The sequence below is a fragment of the Aedes aegypti genome, chromosome 1, assembly GCF_002204515.2.
Source record: "Aedes aegypti strain LVP_AGWG chromosome 1, AaegL5.0 Primary Assembly, whole genome shotgun sequence".
Lineage (NCBI taxonomy): Eukaryota > Metazoa > Arthropoda > Insecta > Diptera > Culicidae > Aedes > Aedes aegypti.
This window is the reverse complement of record NC_035107.1, coordinates 285,665,994-285,687,086: the sequence shown is the minus strand read 5'-3', so window position 1 is coordinate 285,687,086 and position 21,093 is coordinate 285,665,994. Positions and strand designations below refer to the sequence as shown.

The following is a 21,093-nucleotide window of genomic DNA, read 5'->3' as shown; positions in this document are numbered from 1 at the left end:
TATCAATCTCGTCGTTTTGGAAGCCAACCGTACCTGCCTGGTGTCGGGCAATCAGTTTGACTGCCATCAATTTTCCTCTCAAATAGGCAGTAGGTATCTTTTCGTTTCGTTCGAGTATCTTGACGATATAGGAAGAAAGTCTACTGTGTAGTAAAAAAGCGTAAGATGTCTGGGACGACATTTAACCTTTATGCTTCAGGCATTAAAATGCAAATATTATTTGAATATCCTTTGTGTAGTTCTACAACCCACTCAGGGTAGAATTTTCAATCAATTTGTTTGCTCACTGTGTTATGGTATGAAAGTAATCGCTGCATTTATATGTTAGATCACATCATTAATCAGTGCCTTTTCCCGTCGCATCTAGTCGGGCGGTTGGGCGCCAGCCGACTGACGTTTATGTGACACTCTTGCGCCTGGAGCTCGGCAATTGTGCATATAATTTCCAGAAACAGCACGCCCCGCATCAAACCAAAAGTAGAACATCACCCGGGCGAACGGGCGCGCGCCTGCTTTGATAGCTAAAGTTTGCTCGTTCGTTTTATTTTCCCAGCCGTGCACTTACGCTCGTAGGTATGCAATTTTCATTGCATCAATGCGACAACAATGGCACGGCATGACACCACGACACGCGGGATGATATGGCAGCAGCATGCAGCGAGTCGCTATCCTTCGTCCTACAGCCGTATGTGTTTGTGTTGCGATTGTTTGTTTTCGTGACAGTTGTGTACAGAAAAAAAGGGTGTCGCATCTATCCGTGCAATAAAACTCCGAATAGAACAACCGCCAAGGCTGGCGTCAAATAGATGATGATGGTTTTAGAGCGGCATAAAAATGACCCTTGGCAAGGGAACAAAGCTACATGCAAAAAATGTGGCTGTCAAAAGTGTCTCCTTTTGTTTGACAAAGCCTAGTGGGCATCCTTTGGAATGTTTCCGCTTGGCTTGTGTCAATCAAAAGGGGTGTCCTGTTGGGTTTTGTCTATGAATAAACCGGTGGACCTCGACTTGTACGAGATATTGTAAGTCGTCTCACGAATCATTCGACCAAAGTTCATAAAACTTCTATTCAGAGGCCTAGTTTATAAATCGTGCAGATTCATGTGACACGTATCAAAGTAAGCATAAATATCTCAGAAGTCACGCATCGACTTTGCGGGAAAGTAGGCCGTTAATTGTCTGATAAAACGCAGCCTATTACGACGAGGAACTGCAATTAACCTTCCAGTCTTCGCGCGGTTTGTCACCATCAGAACCACCCCCCTGTGAACGAAAAACGTTGTTTTTTCCATCAGTGTTGTACAAAACACAACAGCGCGACGACTGAAGTGTTAATAACTACTCCTGACCATCCTGGATTTAAAGGTCTATGTGTTTGTCCAAAGTCCTTTAAAAATGTCACCGCTGATAACGGCACAAAAAAAAACGTTAACATTAAAATACGCACTGATAAACTTTCCTCATGAACTACAACCGATACGGTTAGGATTATGGGCATAAGGATTTCCGTTGCCAAATTTCATTATAACCGTGCGGGAAATGCCGCATGCAACTCAGTTAACGTTCAGCACCGCGCGGCAGGCTGCCATCGAATCCGGGCCTCTTTTTGTGTGCGACCGATATGGAAAGGAAGCACTTCAGCATGCCATCTATAGTAGCCGGTGAATCGTGGAAAAAGGCAGGCACACACGTACCAACGGTCTCCGTCCGGTGTGGAATGATTTATGAGCATTCCATTGCCCTCGTCATCATCGTATCGGTTGGCAACCGTGCCGTCACGATTGGCAGGCAACCCGGATAAAAACGTCACGCAGAAAAAAGAAAATGCTAAAAAGTTCAAATGTCATACTAAAACTATATTCAGTCTATTCACTCATTTGTATTATTATATCAGCTTTATATATCAGCGAAAGTAATTTCTAAAATTATTATTGGTTATTATCCCTGCCCCTCTCTACAATTGCCTCAGGGTCGGCGTACGCGCTTAACTATCGCAACCAAGAACACACTAAACTACCTTTGCTGAACACAAACCCACTTTATTTAATGCAGCTCACAGACGCTCAGACGGTTTGACCAACATTGACTCCGCCCCCCAGGTTGATGCTCATGTTGGTGCTATGTTTGACCGTGTGTGATGCTGCTTGACGAACCAATTTGACAGTTTGTGAAACCGATTTGACGGTTGTCGAATCGGTCGGCCAAAATCAAACGAGTTTGATTTTGCTCAAACCACCGGTGGGCGGAGCCAAATGTTTGACGAACCGATCGTACCGTCTGTAGGGATGTTGCACGAACACCGACGTCATCATGTCAAATTGAAGCTTCGACGTCCCATGAACTACCGATGCAGATGGGTGGAAAGTCAAAATGCGTGAATTTACGTAGCGTCGGTGCCATAGTGATCTATCAAATGCGCGCTCTTGAGTTGTTTCTATATAGATAGTAAAATATCGTTTCCAACTATCTCTAACCGTTTTCTTTAGCAAATTCATCAAGGATCCTTTAATTATTCCTGAACCAATTTCTCCAGAAATATCTTCAGAGAATCCATCAGCAGTTTTACCTGTGATTCAAAAAAATCCATCCATGGATTGTATTTGGATTTGTACAACAGGGATTCCATCAAGAATTTTACCAGGAATTTCTCCAGGTAATTCTCTTGTAATATCTTTTGGAATTCTTCCAAAACTCCTTCATGATTCCACCAGGTGTTCCTTCAGAAATCCAATCAAGATTTTATCTAGTGATTTAACAAGAAATTTCTATAAGAATTCCTTTATAAATTCCTACCGAAAGTTTAACTGAAATTCCTCATGGGATTCTATCAGGTGTTCCTACAAAGATTCCATCAGTGATTCCTCTGAGAATGATGAGTTCTTCTTCTTCTTGGCGTTACGTTTTCACTGGGACAGAGCCTGCTTCTCAACTTAGAGTTCTACTCTAGAGATTCTACAATTTTTAACTGAGAGCTTCCTTTGCCAAAGTTGTCATTTGCGCATTCATATATCGTGTGGCAGGTACGATGATACTCTATGTCTAGGGAAGTCAAGGAAATTTCCATTACGAAAAGATTCTGGACCGACCGGAAATTTAACCCAGAAACCTTCAGCATGGTTTTGCTTTGTAGCCGCGGACTCTGACCACTGGGCTAAGGAAGGCCTCTCGAATCAGGAGTTATTCTAGGGAATTAAACACAATTTCATCCAGGCATTCCATCAGGAGAACTTCTATAGATTCAATCATAAATTTCACGAAGGTTTCATTTAGCAGTTCCTTCAGGGTTTTTATCAGGACTAGCTCTAGGGACTCTAGTTCCTCTAGGAATACCATCAAGAATTCTTCTGGGGTATCATCAGATGTTCGGCTAGGGATTCCATCAGGAATTCTTTTAGGGATTCCATCTGGAATTCCTCCAGAGATTCGATCAGGATTTTTTTCAGAGATTGCAACTAGAACTCAACTAGGGAGTTCATCAGAAGCTTCTCCAGGGATTCTATCAAGAGATATTTCAGAGATTCCATCTGGAATTCCTCCATGGACTCTATCCGTCGTTGCTCTAGTTCTAGGAGTTCTTCTCGGGATTTCAACAGGAATTCCTTCAAAGATTCCATACAAAGTTCCTTCAAGAATATCTTTACAAATTCTTCCAAGGATTCCTTCAGGTGTTCCCCAGGGATTTCATCAGGGGCTCCTGTATCTATATTATCTGTATTTATGTATCTGCATCTGGATTCTATCGGGAGTACCTTTAGGGCTTTCATCAGAGTTCTTCTGGAGATTTCATCGGGAGTTCCTCCAGGGATTCCATCAAGAGTTCCTTCTGAGATTTCACCCGGAATTTTTCAAGAGATTAAATCAAATGTTCTTCGAGGAATCCCATCAATGTTTCTTCTAGAAATATTATGAGGAGTTCCTCTAGGGATTCTATCAGGAGTTCTATCTGGAAACTTATCAAGATTTCTACCAGGGATTTTATAAGGAGTTCCTAAAGGGATTCCATCAGAAGTCCCTCCAATGATTAGGAGTGTTTTCAAGAATATCTATAGATAGGAGTTCTTCCAAGGATTCCATCAGGAGTTCCTCCAAGGATGCCATCAGGAGTTCCTATAGGGATACTATCAGGAATACCTTTAGGGCTTCCATCAGAGTTCTTCTGGGGATTGCATCAGGAGTTCCTCCAGAGTTCTTTTAGAGATTCCACCTGAACTGCCTCCAAACATTTAATCAGGATTTCCTCCAGAGATTATATCAGGAATTCTTTGAGGAATTCCATCAGGACTCCTTCTAGGGATATCATAAAGAATTCTTCTAGGTCCTTACAGGAGTTTCATCAGAAATTTCTTCAGGGATTCCATTAGGAGTTCCTTCAGCGATTGCAACTGGATTTTTTTCCAGGGATTCCATCAGGAATATATCTAGCAATTCCATTAGAAGTTTCTCCAGGAATTTTTCCAGAGATTTTATCAGGGGTTCCTCTAGGGATTCCATCACTAGTTAATCTATGAATTTCATCAGAAATTCCTCCATCAGGACTCCTTCAATAATATATTTAGGATTTCCTCCAAGAAATTCCTCCAGGGTTTCTTCTGAGATTTCACCCGGAATTCTTCAAGAGATTCTATCAGGAGTTCCTCTATAGATTATATCAGGAAATCCTTCAGGAAACTTATCAGGAATTCCTCCAGAAATTTCATGTGGAGTTCATCTAGAGATTTCATCGGGACTCCTGATTCTATCAGGAGTTCCTCTTACAATTTCTTTATATTCCTCCAGTAACAATTCCCTAACCTCAAATCTACCTGTCCCACAAATATAAATTCTAGAATTTCAGCAATAAATTTGCATGCAATGAGCAGAGAGTTGTTAGAAAGGACAATTTCAATAATTTACTCTTTGATTATTTTTTTATTTATATTCTAAATTTGTCGAAATAGTCATTTTTAGAATCATAGAACAGGTAGAAAATGAGGTTACGATTTGCCACTGATTCCTCCAAGGATTCCATCAAGAGTTCCTCTAGGGATTCCAATAGGGATTCTGTTAGGAGTACCTTTAGGGCTACCATTAGAGTTCTTCTGAGGATTTCATCACGAGTTCATCCAGGAATTCCATCAAGAGTTCCTTCAGAGATTCCAGCTAGCATTTCTTCCGAGATTCTATTAGGAGTTTCTCCAGAGTTTATATCAGGAGGTCACCTACGACTAACATCAGGATCTTCTAGGGATATCATAAGGAATTTCTCTAGGCATTCTATCAGGAGTTCCAGCAGGAATTATATCAGGAATTTCATCAGGAGTTCCTAAAGTGATTCCATAGGGAATTCTTCAAGGGATTTCGTCAGGAGTTCCTCCTATGATTAAATCATTTTAAAAATTTTCATCTGGAGTTCCTGCAAGAATTCTTCTTCTTCTTGGCATTAACGTCCCCACTGGGACGTAGCCGGCTTCTCAGCTTAGTGTTCTTATGAGCACTTCCACAGTTATTAACTAAGAGCTTTCTTTTCCAAAGTTGCCATTTTCGCATTCGTATATCGTGTGGCAGGTATGATTGTACTCTATGCCCAGAGAAGTCAAGGAAATTTCCTTTATGAAAAGATCCTGGACCGACCAGGAATCGAACCCAGACACCTTCGGCATGGCGTTGCTTTGTAGCCGCGGACTCTAATCATTCGGATGGGATGCCTCCAAAAATTCTTCAAGGAATAAATATCTCCAAGGATACTCAAAGGTTATCAGGAATTCCTCCTAAGATTTTTCCGGAAATGTCTCAGGATTTTATCACCGGAATAACTCTACAGATTCCATCGGAAATTTTTCAAGGAATTTCTCACATAATATCTTCAGAGATTCTGGGGGGTTTTCTTATAATCATTTCACAAGTAATTAGGGAATCCTCCCCACAGATAATTCTCCATGATTTCCATCAGGAAAATCTTCAAGGAATGAGCTGAAATTCTCATAGGGGTTCCACTAAAAATTCTTTTAGAAGCTTCGCCAATATTTTTCCGTTGATTTCACCGGAAATTCAAGAAAATCTTCTGAAAGTTCTTCCAAAACATTCTGGAAAAAACCCTTCGGTTCCTTCAGAGATTTCACCAGTATTTTATCTAACTATTTCTTCCGGAATGGTGTTTTTTAAGAAATTTCGCCATGAGTTCTTCCAGGGTTAAGAATATCAATAGAGTTTCGCTAGAAATTCATTACCAGAAAAATCTAATACAGCTTCGCCAGAAGTTCTACCAGAAAATACATCAATGATTTGACTAGGATTTTCCTTCTTCGAATTTTTCGGGATTATCAGAAATTCCTCTAGGGTATCAATAAAAAACCACAAGTTCAAATGACTTTTTTCTTTGAAAAATTGTGATAGCAATCTCCGGAAGAATTCTTGAAGTCAGCCTTGAAGTAAACTCTGAAAAAATACTGAAGAAATCACTTGAGGATTTTTTTGATCTTTGAAGGAATTAGTAGAGGAAACCCTGAATAATTAGCGGAGGAATCTTTGAAGGAACCTCTGGAAGAAAGCCAGCCTGAAGAATTTTCCTCGGAGGTATTTCTGGGTAAATCTGTGGATAAATTTCTAGAGGAATTGTTGATGAAATTCCTGGTAGAATCTCAGGAAGACGTTCTGGTGGAATCCCTAGTATAATCAATAGTTCTGGAAAGACTTCAAAGTAGAATAACTAGAGGAAACCGCTAAAGACTCCGGATACAAACTTTAATTATTACCCTAGCCATTCTCATATCGATGACTGCTCAGAATAATCCCCGATAGAGATCCCTCATATTTTAGAGTTCTGCCGGAATACTTTCTGTGAATTGTAATTGTAATTTCTCCTCAATATCCATTTCTTCCGGTTTTTAAATTCTAAAGTTCTGCTCTTTCTCACAACGATTATTGCCATAGAAATATTCACCCACAGCCACAGAAATCGAAAAAAAAATAACAATCACATATTCACTAGGCTTGCCGAGAGCATTCAAAACATGCGAAGAAATATGGTGTTGCTGCAACAAACTTTGACAGTTGGTCAAACGGTTGCAGCAACATAAATCGGTTTGACTAACTTGGGGGCGGAGTCAATGTTGGTCAAACCGTCTGAGCATCTGTGGGCTGCATAACACTTCAGTCGTCGCGCTGTTGTATTTTGTACAACACTGCTGAAAAAACCTCACTTTTCGTTCTCAACAGCGCTCCGGCTGAACGGTCGGCGGGTACTTCACCTTCTTCTTCACGGTCTCGTTTGCGGTGGACGGCCGGCTGGCTTTACTCCCCTACACACTGCCCTTCGACTCCTTGACTTCAGGCCGTTTACAAAATGGCCGCCTCTATTCACCGCCATGTCCCTTGCATTTGCCCAACGTATTTTGACAGCTACTAAAGGTACGCTGCATTTTTGTGTATCTCACACGAAAATACTCACACAGATAAAATAGTTATGAAAATCCGTCAGATTTGTACTGAAATCGGTATATAAATTCAATTTATTCAATTGGCTTGTTTAGGGGTATCAAGTTTTTTACATATCAGGATTCTACGTTAAAAACTGAGCCAGAATCCTAAGTTTCATAAGTTTCCGTGCCCTGGAACTATTTTTAAAACACATTTAAAGTTAGTATGGAATTCGCTTTTGAATCATTGCTCGGCAAATGTTAGTACGGGACGAGCTGTCATTATGTAAACTGAAATGCCATTAAGTCTACAGATTTAAATCTTCATTAATCATTTATAACAATTAAATATCATTAACAAAATTAAGATATTGAAGCGCTATCAAATTATATTATACTTAGAAAAATGAACTTTTTCGGTCAAGCACCGAAAACTTTTTCAGTACCAGTTTTCACCTGTTTGGAACTAGAAAAGTGCTTAAATTTAATTATGAAAATGTCGTGTCATGTTCCGACAAGCCGGAGCAAATTATATTCAGAGAAACCCTAAAACCAGGTCCGTCGCACTCGGGCTCAGATTGGGTACCACTTCTAGTACTGCATTTGGTCCCTCGGTAGTGCAAAAGGTACCCAAGTTTGACACATCGCAGTACACTTTTCACGGCATTCTAGATTACCTTATGAGCCATAAAATTTTGGGCATTTGCAAGGGACATGAAGGTCTTTAATTTGTCTTTGCTAAAACTGAACTAAGTGAACCGGTTACGTTCCATAGTTTCCCAATGATCAATGTGCAGAGAAACCGATGGCTAACATTTTTGGGCTAAAACTTGAAAACAAATACCACGAATCTTTTCGTTTGTTCCAAGCCTAGAATCAAATAGCAGGACCATAGCGGAAGAAAATAAAGAAAATCCTGATGTAAGTTTTGAACAAGTATCGAAAGTTAAATTACACTGAACAATAAACAACAAGCAAATGCACCTTGTGTTATTTATTATATTATACCTAGCTAAAATATCGAAAGGGTCGATCGAAAATCTTCCGAAAACACTGTTGTTAAGCTTGAAGCTTTTACTACTTTACTCAAAACCGACCTAAATGTCACTCTCACTCCTAGGTAATTTGGGCCCCTCATGTGATCTAGACATTTGGTCAAATTTCCCAAATTATATCAGATTCAATTCCTACATTCCGTACAATAAGGTCTTTCTATGTACATATAGTAAATATATTCTTGTATATAAAATAAAAACAACTTGAACAGCTAGTTATTTCTGAGGGAAGTAATGCGTTGTGATGAGAAACATGAAAAATACTCTTTATAAATATGACAAATGCATTAAATGACCTCCCAATCAGATACGTAACAAATTATTCTGCTGAAATATCGATATTTTGTTATCCTAAATACCTAAATTTACTTAAATTGCATTAAAATATAACAAATGCCATACAAATCCGGAAAAAGTTCATAACTATCTACTAATACTAATGCACAGGCGTGAATAGCATACCTTCTATAGCTGTCAATATACTTAGGCATTTGCCCACAATTGAATGGCACCTGGGAGGGAGGCACCGATACTACACACGAAATATCGAACAACGTTTGTTTGAACTGCAAGATAACTCCAGCTTGCCAACAACAATCAAGGCAGGCTTGGGGAAAACCGCTAGTTTTCTTTTGTTGTGTACTTTCGATCTTTCCTGACAAACATGGAAAAAGGGCCACAGTTTTCTATGCACTAAATATTAATTTTCATTGGAAAAAGTAAAACGATGCTTTATATTCAATCAGTTGAAAGGTGTTCACGTGACATTACTTGCATTATGTGCATGAATTGATTTTCATTCCAATTTTTGTCACTTTTGATGAAATGCGAAAATGTGTTCTAATCAGTTACGCGCTTTTTCCATGTTATTCCAATGTTTGAGATCTGGGCTCACAGTGACAGTTCGTGACAGCGGAATCTCGGCTCACTATGACGTACAGAAATTTGGTATTGGTTTCTCCCTCCCAGAATGGCACATAAAGTAATAGAGCAAAATCTAGAATGCCGTGAATAGTGTACTGCGATCTGTCAAACTTGGGTACCTTTTGCAGTACCAAGGGACCAAATGCAGTACTAGAAGTGGTACCCAATCTGAACCCAAGTGGGACGGACCTGGTTAAAAGGTACATTAGTCAAATCCTGGGAGGGAGAAACTAATACAACATTTCTGTACGTCATAGTGAACCGGGATTCCGCTGTCACGGACTGTCACTGTGAGCCCAGATCTCAAACATTGGACTAACATGGAAAAAGCGCGTAAATGATTAAAACACATTTTCGCATTTCATCAAAAGTGACAAAAAATTGAATGGAAATCAATTCATGCACGTAATGCAAGTAATGTCACGTGAGCACCTTTCAACTGATTGAATATAAAGCATTGAAAAACGCATCGTTTTACTTTTTCCAATGAAAATTAATATTTGGTGCATAGAAAAATGTGGCCCTTTTTCCATGTTTGTCAGGAAAGATCGAAAGTACACAACAAAAGAAAACTAGCGGTTTTCCCCAAGCCTGCCTTGATTGTTGTTGGCAAGCTGGAGTTATCTTGCAGTTCAAACAAACGTTGTTCTATATTTCGTGTGTAGTATCGGTGCTTCCCTCCCAGGTCAAATCTACTCTTTTAATTTTTTTTATGGAAGAAACAAAGTCAAAGAGAAGATGCTGAACAGAAGGACGATATAGATTTATGATAGGAGCAAACATACTGACGGGAACAGAAAGATAGGCCAATAGGAGGATAGGACGAAAAAAAAAGTCTGAAAAGTGAAATTATTTAGGCGACTAAAGATAAGTTAAAAAGTGCATGAACGTTGGATCAGAAAAGTCTAGAGGAAGGAAAAATAAAGACTGAATGTAGAAAAAAAGAGACACAGTAAGAGAGACTGAATGTAGGAGTGTCTTTAAGAATGAATGGAAAATAAGTAGGAAAGTAGGAAAAACAGACTGAAGGTAGAAGGAAGCAACATTGGAGTCTGAAGAAGAGTTTAAAAGTAGGAAAAAGATAGACTGAAAAGTGTAAAAACACAGATTGAAGGTAAAAGAAACAGAGACTAATAGTAAGAAATGGAGATTCTGAAAATAAAAAAAGAAGGATGATGTAAGAAAAAGAGACTGAATTATTGTTTTTCAAATTGTATAATTTAAAAGAATTAATGATTTAATATCAATTTATTAATAACGAGAAGTGTATTTTACAATTGTAAGGAGTATATTCTAAATTACTTCTTGGAATTCAGAAGATCATCTAACATTAAAAAATCTTAAAGTTATCATTCTTACTTTGCTTACAAGATTGAATTTAAATTTAATAGTATACCTTATTTTTGCATGAAACGTCGAGAAATGGTGTTATTTTTTTGTACGGTTTTTGAAATTATGAATTGAAAACTTTTTTGCACTGTACGCATCCCCCGTGAAAAACAGAATCGGGTTGTAAGTAAAAACATAAATGTTTCAACCTTGCTAAATCATTCAACAATAAGTGAACCATACACTATAAGTTCTATGATGGTTTAACATATTAAACTATAAGTTTAATCATAGATTTTCTTCGGGCAGCCAGCAAGCATGGCATGCCCCGATAATGAGAGAGGGGATATCCGATGGCTCTCCGATGATAGGTTGTGTCAGTCAGATTGGCAGGCTATGGGAGCGACAGATTCCTGCTCCATCATCGTGTGGTGCGGGCATCGAACCGCGACGATCGACACGTCAGCAATCCCGTCCGCCAAGGGGGATACATGACAGTGAACTTTTGTTCGAAAATTGCAATGCATCAAAATATAAAGATCTTTGAAAGTTGAAAGGATGTCGTTTTGCAATTTCTCATCGTAATAGTCTGTATCATAGCATCTGTCTTGAAACGGACTACTTTTCTGTACTGAATTAAGCAGTGTCGTAAGAACCATTACTCATCGTATTTGCATAACGCAACTCTTTTATTCCGTATTTACAGATCTTGAATGTATTCTGTCCAATCAACACATTGAGTGACCCCCCGTTAGTTGACACCGTTTGTCTTTGGTCGAAACCGCATGGCCTGCTTTCCGATAGGATGGATTGCTTTGTGCACGGGAGTTTTTCTGCCAGCTGAGGCTTTTCCAGCAGGTACCAACATATGAAGAAAAACGGCCCCTCTCTCCGTTGGGCGCCAACCAATCAATCTGTTTATTCGGCATTGTCAGAGATAACATTCGTTCTTAAAGGGACACTTTCTAATCGGAAACACTAATTACGTATTTCGTACTGTAAGCTAACTAGATTATCATCAAACATAAGTAGAAATGTCAATCGTGATGTATCGCACTAGTCACGGCATACTGTATAACACACATTAAATAAAAAAAAATCTTGTTTGATAAAGCTTCATCATCATTATCGGCGTTCATTTATCACATGCTCACGTTGGTACCACCTTTTTCAAAATCGAAGGAAAAGAAATTGAGTGTTGAGTGCAGACACTGTCGCGTGACATTTCACATTTTCGAGTATTCTCAATTAGACTTTCGCCTCGACATGTAGAAAGTTTTTCCTGTCACGGTTATGTCATCGACCGATGAAGTGAGTTTTGGTTCACGGCATACTTCTGCACGTTTCCACCAAGAGTGAAGGGAAAGAATCGAAAGGATTCAAAGTCAGCAAAACTGAAAAACCTCATCTAGGAAGACCCGAATCCATTGTTGGCATTTCATTTCCGATGAGTGTGAGATTATTATATAATACTCATAAGAAAATTACTCCGGAACAGTTCTTTTTAATTGACAATAAGTGTTAACATGCATAGAATTTTGCAAAAAAAAAATAACTCACTCGTTTTTTAATATCAAACTATCTATTTGTTGAACTAACAATCATTTTTATTCGAAACCAGAGAAAACACTTTGTTCCTGCAAAATTGTCGATTCGGACCAGTGTGAGGTGAAAAGAGGAAGTCAAATAGAGGAGAAAGGTAGACTAAAGAGAAGAGAAAAAAAAAAGCTGAAGAGAGGAAAAAGGATAACTGAAAGAGGAAAAGGATTGACTAAACGGAAGAAAAAGACTGAAATGATATGAGATACTGAGAATAGGAAAAAGAGACTGAATGTTGAAGAAATAGAACTAAAAGAAGCTAAAAGTAGAAGAAACAACAACAGAAGATAGGAGAAACAGAGACTAAAATAAGTTCACAAAAAAAAAACGATTAAAAGCTTTGCTTTCGTTTTTTAAATAATTTTTTCGTTGCATTTTACCATTCCAGTTTGTGGACTCTCGGCTAATAGCAATCCCAATTATTAATTTACACCCAATGTTCCAACAGCCCCTCTCTTCTTGGCCCCAATCCGCACGCCACCAATTCATTTCGCTTGCGTTCCTGTCGCAAAGCACTTTTATTACGGTGCCTATAGCCTACTTTGTTCGCTTTCACCCCGGAAAATGGCGCAAACTTCTCACACAAGTTATGAGAAATTTTCATAACTTTTCACTTATTGCTTCTCCACTGTAAGAACCTTTTTGATGACTATTTTATAAGTTACCGCCGAATTTGATTATCCCCCATCTAGCGTGCCGGATCCGGGTTGATTTGTTGTCGTTCCGAATGGCATATCGTTGTTTTAGCATAGCAGAGATTCCAATAGAGGCACGATAAGTTCTGACATTTTATTATCGCTACAAATGTCAAGGAGCCGAAGCGATTTTGAACTTATTTTTAGAAGCCTACTGAGTGCTGGTTCGGGAATGTTTAAGGATTTTAATCGGTATAGTCGAATGGATATGTTTGTAAAACTGTTTGAAAAGACAATCAAAGCAACACGACACGTTGTCTCTTGATAGTTTTAAGGCAGCTATGCGATTTTGGGTTAAGAAAGCAGTATCGTTCATCGAACAAAATTTTGTCAAAGAAAAGCTAAATAAATGACACATGTTCTCTAGAAATGTGCTATCGGTTTTGACTCGTTCCGTTGCATGCATTGATTCCATTCGCTTCACATTAGATTTAGAGCCACTCTACAGAGCATCAATACTAATGGATTTGGCTCGAGTCCTATTGCACAGGCAGGAAAACTTTTTTCGTGAAAACCCATCTTTTAAATAACATGTTCTTCAAATGATTTATCTACGGGTTTCATTTTTTCATAAGAGTGTCTGAAACTAAGTTCGTTTGCCCGAAGCACGTGTGCTGCGGCCTTTATGTATGCAACGAGCATCGAACAAGATGCAACTATAAACGACAGAATAATGAAAAATGTGACCGGAAGCTGTTTCGCTGTATGCTGAGTCAGACGATTCTTTATCATATTTTCAATTGCACTTTTTTCCTGCGATAAAGCCATCCCGAATGACACGCTCCACTGATCAATTCATTCTTCAATTTCTTTTCAGACGTTTCCATCCATGCAACTCTAGAATTAAAATTGCTGCCAAATAAATCACTATCACACAACCGAAACAAAGTAACAATCAATCGTAGCCAGCCAAAATATCATCAAAAAACCATCAACACGGGTAGTAATCAACGCAGAGTGTCAAAGCAAGAACCAAGGCAACGCCAACTTTGTTGCAGGACCACGAATAAAACCGTGCAATCATAGAATCTCAGAAAAAACAACGGCGAGCCACGATAAAACCCCGGGCAATTGCAACATTGTGATAGCGGCGGCGGCACTAAATAGTACTAGTATTTGGAAGCAATGGAGCGGAAGCTGCTGTACGCGTTTCGGGGGTGGATCGCATTCGTGGCCTTCATGGACCTGGGGACGGCCGTTCGGTGCTACATCGAGCGGAGGAGTTTCCTGGGCGACCACTCCGAGACGCAGTTCATCGAAGGTAAGTGGTGGGGATTGATGGGGTAGGTGCAGTACCTCCCAATGAAAACCTTCTTTTGCCGTTATTATTTACAAGATTTTCCCTGAAATAAAGTTTAGGGTTGTTCAATATTACAGAATGTCTGTAAAATTTAATGAATTTAAAAAAAGCGCTACAAGCAGAGGAAACACAGAAACTTAGACACAAATGAAAGAGACGGAAGAGAGGAGTTCAAAGAATGAGATAAAAAAGACAAAACGATGAGAGAGAAAATATACAAAAGAGAGAGAACTTAAATATCAGAAAGGAAAAAAATAGAGACACAAAAACAAAGAAAAAATTAACAAAATAAAGGAAGAACAGCGAAAAAAGTAAGAGATAGAGGACACTTACGAAGAAATATTAGAGATTGAGAGTTCGAAAGAACATAGACAAACAGAAAACATGGAATGAGAGCTACTTTTCTAGATTCTGAGAAGAATCTTTTTAACTTCTATAGTTTCTGAGCAGAAGCTTTCGAGCTTCTGTAGAGAAGCTTTTCCAGCATTTTAAAGAAAGCTATTGCAGCTTCTGGAAGGAAGGAAACTTTTACATCTGCTGAAAGGAAGCTTTTACAGCTAATCGAAGGAGGCTTTTGCAGCTAATCGGAGGAAGCTTTTCTAGCTTCTGGAAGGTAGTCCTTTGGGGAGGAAGCTTTTCCAGCATCTTAAAGAAAGCTTTTTCAGCACCTGGAATGAAGCTTTTCCATCTTCTGAAGGAAGCTTTTCCAAGCGTCTGGAATGAAGCTTTTTCAGCTAATGGGAAGAAAATTTTCCAGCTTCTGGAGGAAGCCTTTCCAGCTTCTGGAAGGAAGCTTTTCCAGCTTCTGGGAAGAAGCTTTCCAGCTTCTGGGAAGAAGCTTTCCAGCTTCTGGGAAGAAGCTTTCCAGCTTCTGGGAAGAAGCTTTCCAGCTTCTGGGAAGAAGCTTTCCAGCTTCTGGGAAGAAGCTTTCCAGCTTCTGGGAAGAAGCTTTCCAGCTTCTGGGAAGAAGCTTTCCAGCTTCTGGGAAGAAGCTTTCCAGCTTCTGGGAAGAAGCTTTCCAGCTTCTGGGAAGAAGCTTTCCAGCTTCTGGGAAGAAGCTTTCCAGCTTCTGGGAAGAAGCTTTCCAGCTTCTGGGAAGAAGCTTCCTGGCTTTCCAGCTTCTGGGAAGAAGCTTTCCAGCTTCTGGGAAGAAGCTTTCCAGCTTCTGGGAAGAAGCTTTCCAGCTTCTGGGAAGAAGCTTTCCAGCTTCTGGGAAGAAGCTTTCCAGCTTCTGGGAAGAAGCTTTCCAGCTTCTGGGAAGAAGCTTTCCAGCTTCTGGGAAGAAGCTTTCCAGCTTCTGGGAAGAAGCTTTCCAGCTTCTGGGAAGAAGCTTTCCAGCTTCTGGGAAGAAGCTTTCCAGCTTCTGGGAAGAAGCTTTCCAGCTTCTGGGAAGAAGCTTTCCAGCTTCTGGGAAGAAGCTTTCCAGCTTCTGGGAAGAAGCTTTCCAGCTTCTGGGAAGAAGCTTTCCAGCTTCTGGGAAGAAGCTTTCCAGCTTCTGGGAAGAAGCTTTCCAGCTTCTGGGAAGAAGCTTTCCAGCTTCTGGGAAGAAGCTTTCCAGCTTCTGGGAAGAAGCTTTCCAGCTTCTGGAAGAAGCTTTCCAGCTTCTGGGAAGAAGCTTTCCAGCTTCTGGGAAGAAGCTTTCCAGCTTCTGGGAAGAAGCTTTTCCAGCTTCTGGGAAGAAGCTTTCCAGCTTCTGGGAAGAAGCTTTCCAGCTTCTGGGAAGAAGCTTTCCAGCTTCTGGGAAGAAGCTTTCCAGCTTTTGGGAAGAAGCTTTCCAGCTTTTGGGAAGAAGCTTTCCAGCTTTTGGGAAGAAGCTTTCCAGCTTTTGGGAAGAAGCTTTCCAGCTTCTGGGAAGAAGCTTTCCAGCTTCTGGGAAGAAGCTTTCCAGCTTCTGGGAAGAAGCTTTCCAGCTTCTGGGAAGAAGCTTTCCAGCTTCTGGGAAGAAGCTTTCCAGCTTCTGGGAAGAAGCTTTCCGGCTTCTGGATAAAAGTTTTTACAGCATCTAGAGAGAACTATCCAGCTTCTGGGGAGAAGTTTTTTTAAGCTTCTCGTGAGAAGCTTATCCCAGCATATGGATAGAAACTTTTACAGCTTCTGGGTAGAAGCTTTTCCAGCTTCTGGAGAGAAGCTTTTCCATTTTCTGGGAAGAAGCTTTTCCAGCTTCTTGGAAGAACTTTAACAGCTTCTAGGAAGAAGCTTTAACAGCTTCTGGGAAGAAGCTTTTACAGATTCTTTGATGAATCTTTTACATCTTCTGGAAAGAAGCTTTTCCAGCTTCTAAAAAGAAGCTTTTCCAGCTTCAGGTGAAAGCTTTTCCAGCTTCTAGAGAAAATTTTTCCAGTTTCTGGAGAAAACTTTTCCAGCTTCTGATGAAAAGCTTTTCCAGCTTCTAAAGGAAGCTTTTCCAGCTTCAGGGGGAATCTTATCCAGCTTCTGGAATGAGCGTTTCCAGCTTCTGAAGGAAGCTTTTCCAGCTTCTGGAGGAAGCTTTTCCAGCTTCTTGGAAAAAGCTTTTAAGCTTCTGGGAGGAAGCTTTTCCAGCTTATCCAGGAGGAAGATTTTTATTTTTTTAGGAAGTTTTACAAATTCTGAAGGAAACTTTTTCAGCTTCTGGAGGAAGCCTTTCCAGCTCTTAGAGAAAACTTAAGAAGAGAGAAGCAAGAACAAGAGTGGAGACAGAAAAAGGGACAACAGATGCAGACACAGCAAGATCAAACAGAAGCAGAATAAGAAGAGCAAAAATAAAAAAAAATGTTTAATAGAGCGCAGATATGGAAACAAATATAGGCAGAAGAAGAACATAGACTAAAAACCAACTATGGTATAAAGAGAACAGAAACAGGAGTAGAGAAAACGGATACAAAAAGAGAGAAATATATGAATATGGAGAGCAGACACAGGAAAAAAGCAGGGACAAAAAAAAAAAGAAAACAGAGGCAAAAAATGATAAAAGAGGAAACCTTAAAATTGAAGGCAGAATGAGAGTGCGAAACTAGAAAAAAATGAAGGCAATCAAATATGATAGACAAAATATAGCGAGACAGAAAGGTATCAGAGATAAGAAGAGAGCAGAAACAGAAAGAGAACAGATACAAACTGTAAGAAAACAGATACAGAAAGAGAGTGAAAAAGTGTGTATAAAGGGAAGAGCGGAGTTAGAAGGAGAAAATATAGAAGCTGAAAAAGAGAAGAAATTGAAATAAAGAAATCACATGGAGAATGAGAGCAGAGACAGCAAAAGAACAGAGAATGAAAAAAGGAAACAATGTAAGAAGGAGAGTGGAGATAGAAAGAGAGCAGACACATAAAGAATACATTAGCAGAAAATGAGAAAACCAGGAGCACAAATAGAATAAGACAGAAGGAAGATAATCACAGTAGGCTAAGTGTCGAACATTGTAGCTCTTACCCTACTCCTGAAAGCATTTATGCTTTCAATCAGCCAACCCTTCGTTTCGATTTTGTTTCAATCACGATAAATTTACTGGTTTATCCCCTGCACATGCGGTTGCAGTTTCGTAACATTTACCAATTCCAGATAGAATCGACAAAAATTTCAATTTTCGACAACATCCTTCTGTCCCCCGCAGGCGATTACACCATCTCTCGGATACTGGGAATCTACTGCATACTGAAAGCGGTGGCCCTGGTACACTGTACCCTGTACATCCACTACAAAGCGTAAGTATGGTCGCTTTCATCCTACTGGCTCCCGCACTTTCCGAACCCCAACCCGTCCACAGTTTATCATTCCGTTCCGATCGCTTTCTCATCGCAGTTTCTTCAACTGTGGAAAAGAAAACCCATCTCGCTTTTTCTTCATTTCCTGTTGGCTCATCTATAGCTTTCCACTACGTTTAACAGCTGTAAATTCCCTCTCCTTAACTCCCCAACCATCCTCAAGCAGGGCTTCATCTCATTAAGCCATTTTCCTTCGTCCTATCATCCTGTCATCTATCTATCGATGTGTTTACGTCGCATAACTTTTGCCGCTTCATTTGCAGGGTCGTCAGCATGGGTGGCTGCTCGCTGGCCATCACCATGGTGCTCTACATGACCGAGGCCTTGTACTTCCGCTCGACGACGCTCAACTTTTACGTCATCTTCCCGTGTATCCTCAACTGTGAGTATGACTGGCACATTTCTGACAGTTTTGCGAAGACTAAAATGTTTAAAAGATGACTGAAATTGATACTAAAAGAGCTTCCATAATTGTATTGAGACCAAAGCGTATAAGAAAGTAAGCCATGAAAGTGGGCACCAGTCATTCTTGTACTTATGTGTGTAGCCTCGCATGCTTTGATCTTTCTGTTTTTTTTTCAATGGTTTGAAACTGTGATTCAGAACGGGTTGCGCCAGTTCCAACCTAGGTTCAAAAACAATTTCGGCATACGTTCATTCCAGAAACGCATGTCCAAGTGCCCAACAATTAACATCCGTTTGCATCGAATCTGAGAGTTTTTCCGGGAAAACTACCTCAAACAACCATGCGTCTCCATCAACTTCACCCATGATTCGATATGCAGCAGCACTTCAGTATCCAAGAACAATCGTTGAGTCAAGCACAGTTTTTATTGCTGATTCTACTTTGCTTCGTACCCATTGCTTCAGTTCTTGGATAAGACGCAACGAAGGAAGCGAAGGAAGCTTGTAAGCAATGGCACAAATTGAAATAACTGCAATAATAATGGCATAGTTTTGTGTGCAAAAGTTCTACCATCATCCCCGTGTGCCTCCTATCTCGTTGAGCATCCGTAGCCTAGGAACGATGCATGCAGCTTGCCACCCACCGCCTACTGCAGCAGCAATGCAAAAAGAGAAGGCAAAGTTTAATAATCCAAGTTGGCGGCGGATGGAACGCTGTGCAGCTCAAAGAAGGCTCGGAAAACAAGGAGATTATTAATTTTCAGCATTGGATGGAGCACCTTTTGGTTTGATAATGCTCTGTGCTTGCTTGTTCCATCTTATTTAGCTGGGCTTAAGCGGGTTTGCAATTGTTCGGTTTGCCGACACTGAAAGTAATCCTCGACTGCATCCGTGTCAACTTTTGCTCGAAATTCGAAACGGCTCATTAACAGAATGCATAAAACTTCTTTACGCCCCCAACAGCCCCCTCTTTGGGACATTCGGACGAAAAGGAATAAAATCCGATAAAAAACGAATCGCCAAAAAAGAAATGGCTTCGGAAAAATTTATTGCTTTTGAACATGGTCCAAAGAATGGAATGAACAAATGAATGCCGCGAGTAACGAACCCCGACAGATAGCCAAAGCGAAGCGACGGAATCCAGAAGAACTGGATTGCGTCCAATTCTGGTATAGATGAAGATCGCCTCGACGGTGCACATAGGAGCAGCAGGGCCAATTTCATGGCCACAATATTTGAAGACGTGTAAATGCACGGAAAAAAAATTCTGTTCCCGTATTCACGAACGAAAAGTCAGGAATTCATAAAATTTTATGTTTCATGATTGTTCGATTGCGGAGATGAATTGAATAAGACGTTTTAAGTTTGCATTAACTCTGGATGTATTCCCTTCGATGGTTTGAATAACAATAAGCTTTAGTACAAATTAGAGCAGTATTTATAGCAAAATTGGAAGCTAGTTCCATTGTTTCTGGACTACTAGGACAGCAGGTTGCTACAATAAACATAGTCGATACTGCGATGTAATAAGCAGGAACAAAGAATCGATTCTCGATTCTAGTACACGACTCTTAAGACGGCCTTACAGTTGAGGTCGAAATACGCGTATCTGTCAAAGGATACAAACTCTAGTGGAATTAAATGGTATAGTACTGAATTCGCGTTTTTCATCTACTTAAAGATAAAAGTTAATGAATTTGGAATTTTTTGTCCCTAAATTATTTTGCTCTACCTGGTTGAAAAGCACCGTACTAATGGAAGTATCAAAAAATCATTGAAAGAAATCCTTGCCGTCACCATATTAATAAACAACAGTTCAAAATATTTAGTATCAAAGTATGAATATTATTGATGCTTGAAAAAATAACGAATAAAAATGTATGAACATTTTACCAAATTCAATGCAATCTATGATTTTTCTGCCTGTCATGCAGTATTTATGGGTTCGTATATAAATTGATTGTAGAAATTTTTCCCCTTGTAAAACATGGATATTGATGATTTTTGTACCTATTATATTTAAGGCTGGTTCGCTACTGACAAGAAAAGGAATCGCCTATCTCGATGCGTGGAAAATTTCTCCCAAGAAATGGTCAAGAAAATCACTTTTTTCTGATCGCAGTACGCAGTTGAGAAGAAATGTCACTTCAAAGGGGTCTCTCTGTAGGAAATTTCTTGACCCTTTCAGTCAAGGAATTTTTTTACTTTTCTTGAGCGAAGCAGCATACTTAGCTTTACCGTAAACCAACAATATCCGTTCAACATTATGTCTATCGATTTGAGCAACGTAATTTATCATATAAAAAACGAAAGTTGTACAATTTTTTAAAGTTTCTCTGAGCACTGTATTGACATCAAAAAGAATAGCAAAACACGGTTGAACCTTTTGAAGTTCTTTCGAAACAACACATCAGCAACAACCGTAGCATAAGGCTGAAAAATGCTAGCGCTATTAAAAACAGCATACTGTTTTATGGCATGAAATGTAGCGTTAGCGTTAGCGTAGTTTGTTTTATGGCATGAAATGTAGATCCTCAGAAACTCTAATTAAGATGTTAGCTCGATGTGGGGTATTTAGAGGTGCGGGCGAACATCAAATCAGTATTTGTGATAACATCAGTTTTGAAGTGGTAGTTGTGCAATGCCAACTTC

The 21,093-nt window shown here is 39.7% G+C and overlaps 1 protein-coding gene across 2 annotated transcripts in view; it reads left to right on the top strand.

The window, feature by feature from the left end:
* The window catches only part of LOC5575646, a 101,874-nt gene that overhangs the window by 54,579 nt on the left and 26,202 nt on the right, over positions 1 to 21,093 (top strand). For both annotated transcript variants that reach the window (XM_021838055.1, XM_021838054.1), the window contains exons 2-4: positions 13,813 to 14,256; positions 17,886 to 17,976; positions 18,300 to 18,418. In XM_021838055.1, the coding sequence (XP_021693747.1) occupies positions 14,121 to 14,256; positions 17,886 to 17,976; positions 18,300 to 18,418 (346 nt within the window). In that variant the 5' untranslated portion in view covers positions 13,813 to 14,120. The remainder of the gene's footprint in view (positions 1 to 13,812; positions 14,257 to 17,885; positions 17,977 to 18,299; positions 18,419 to 21,093) is intronic.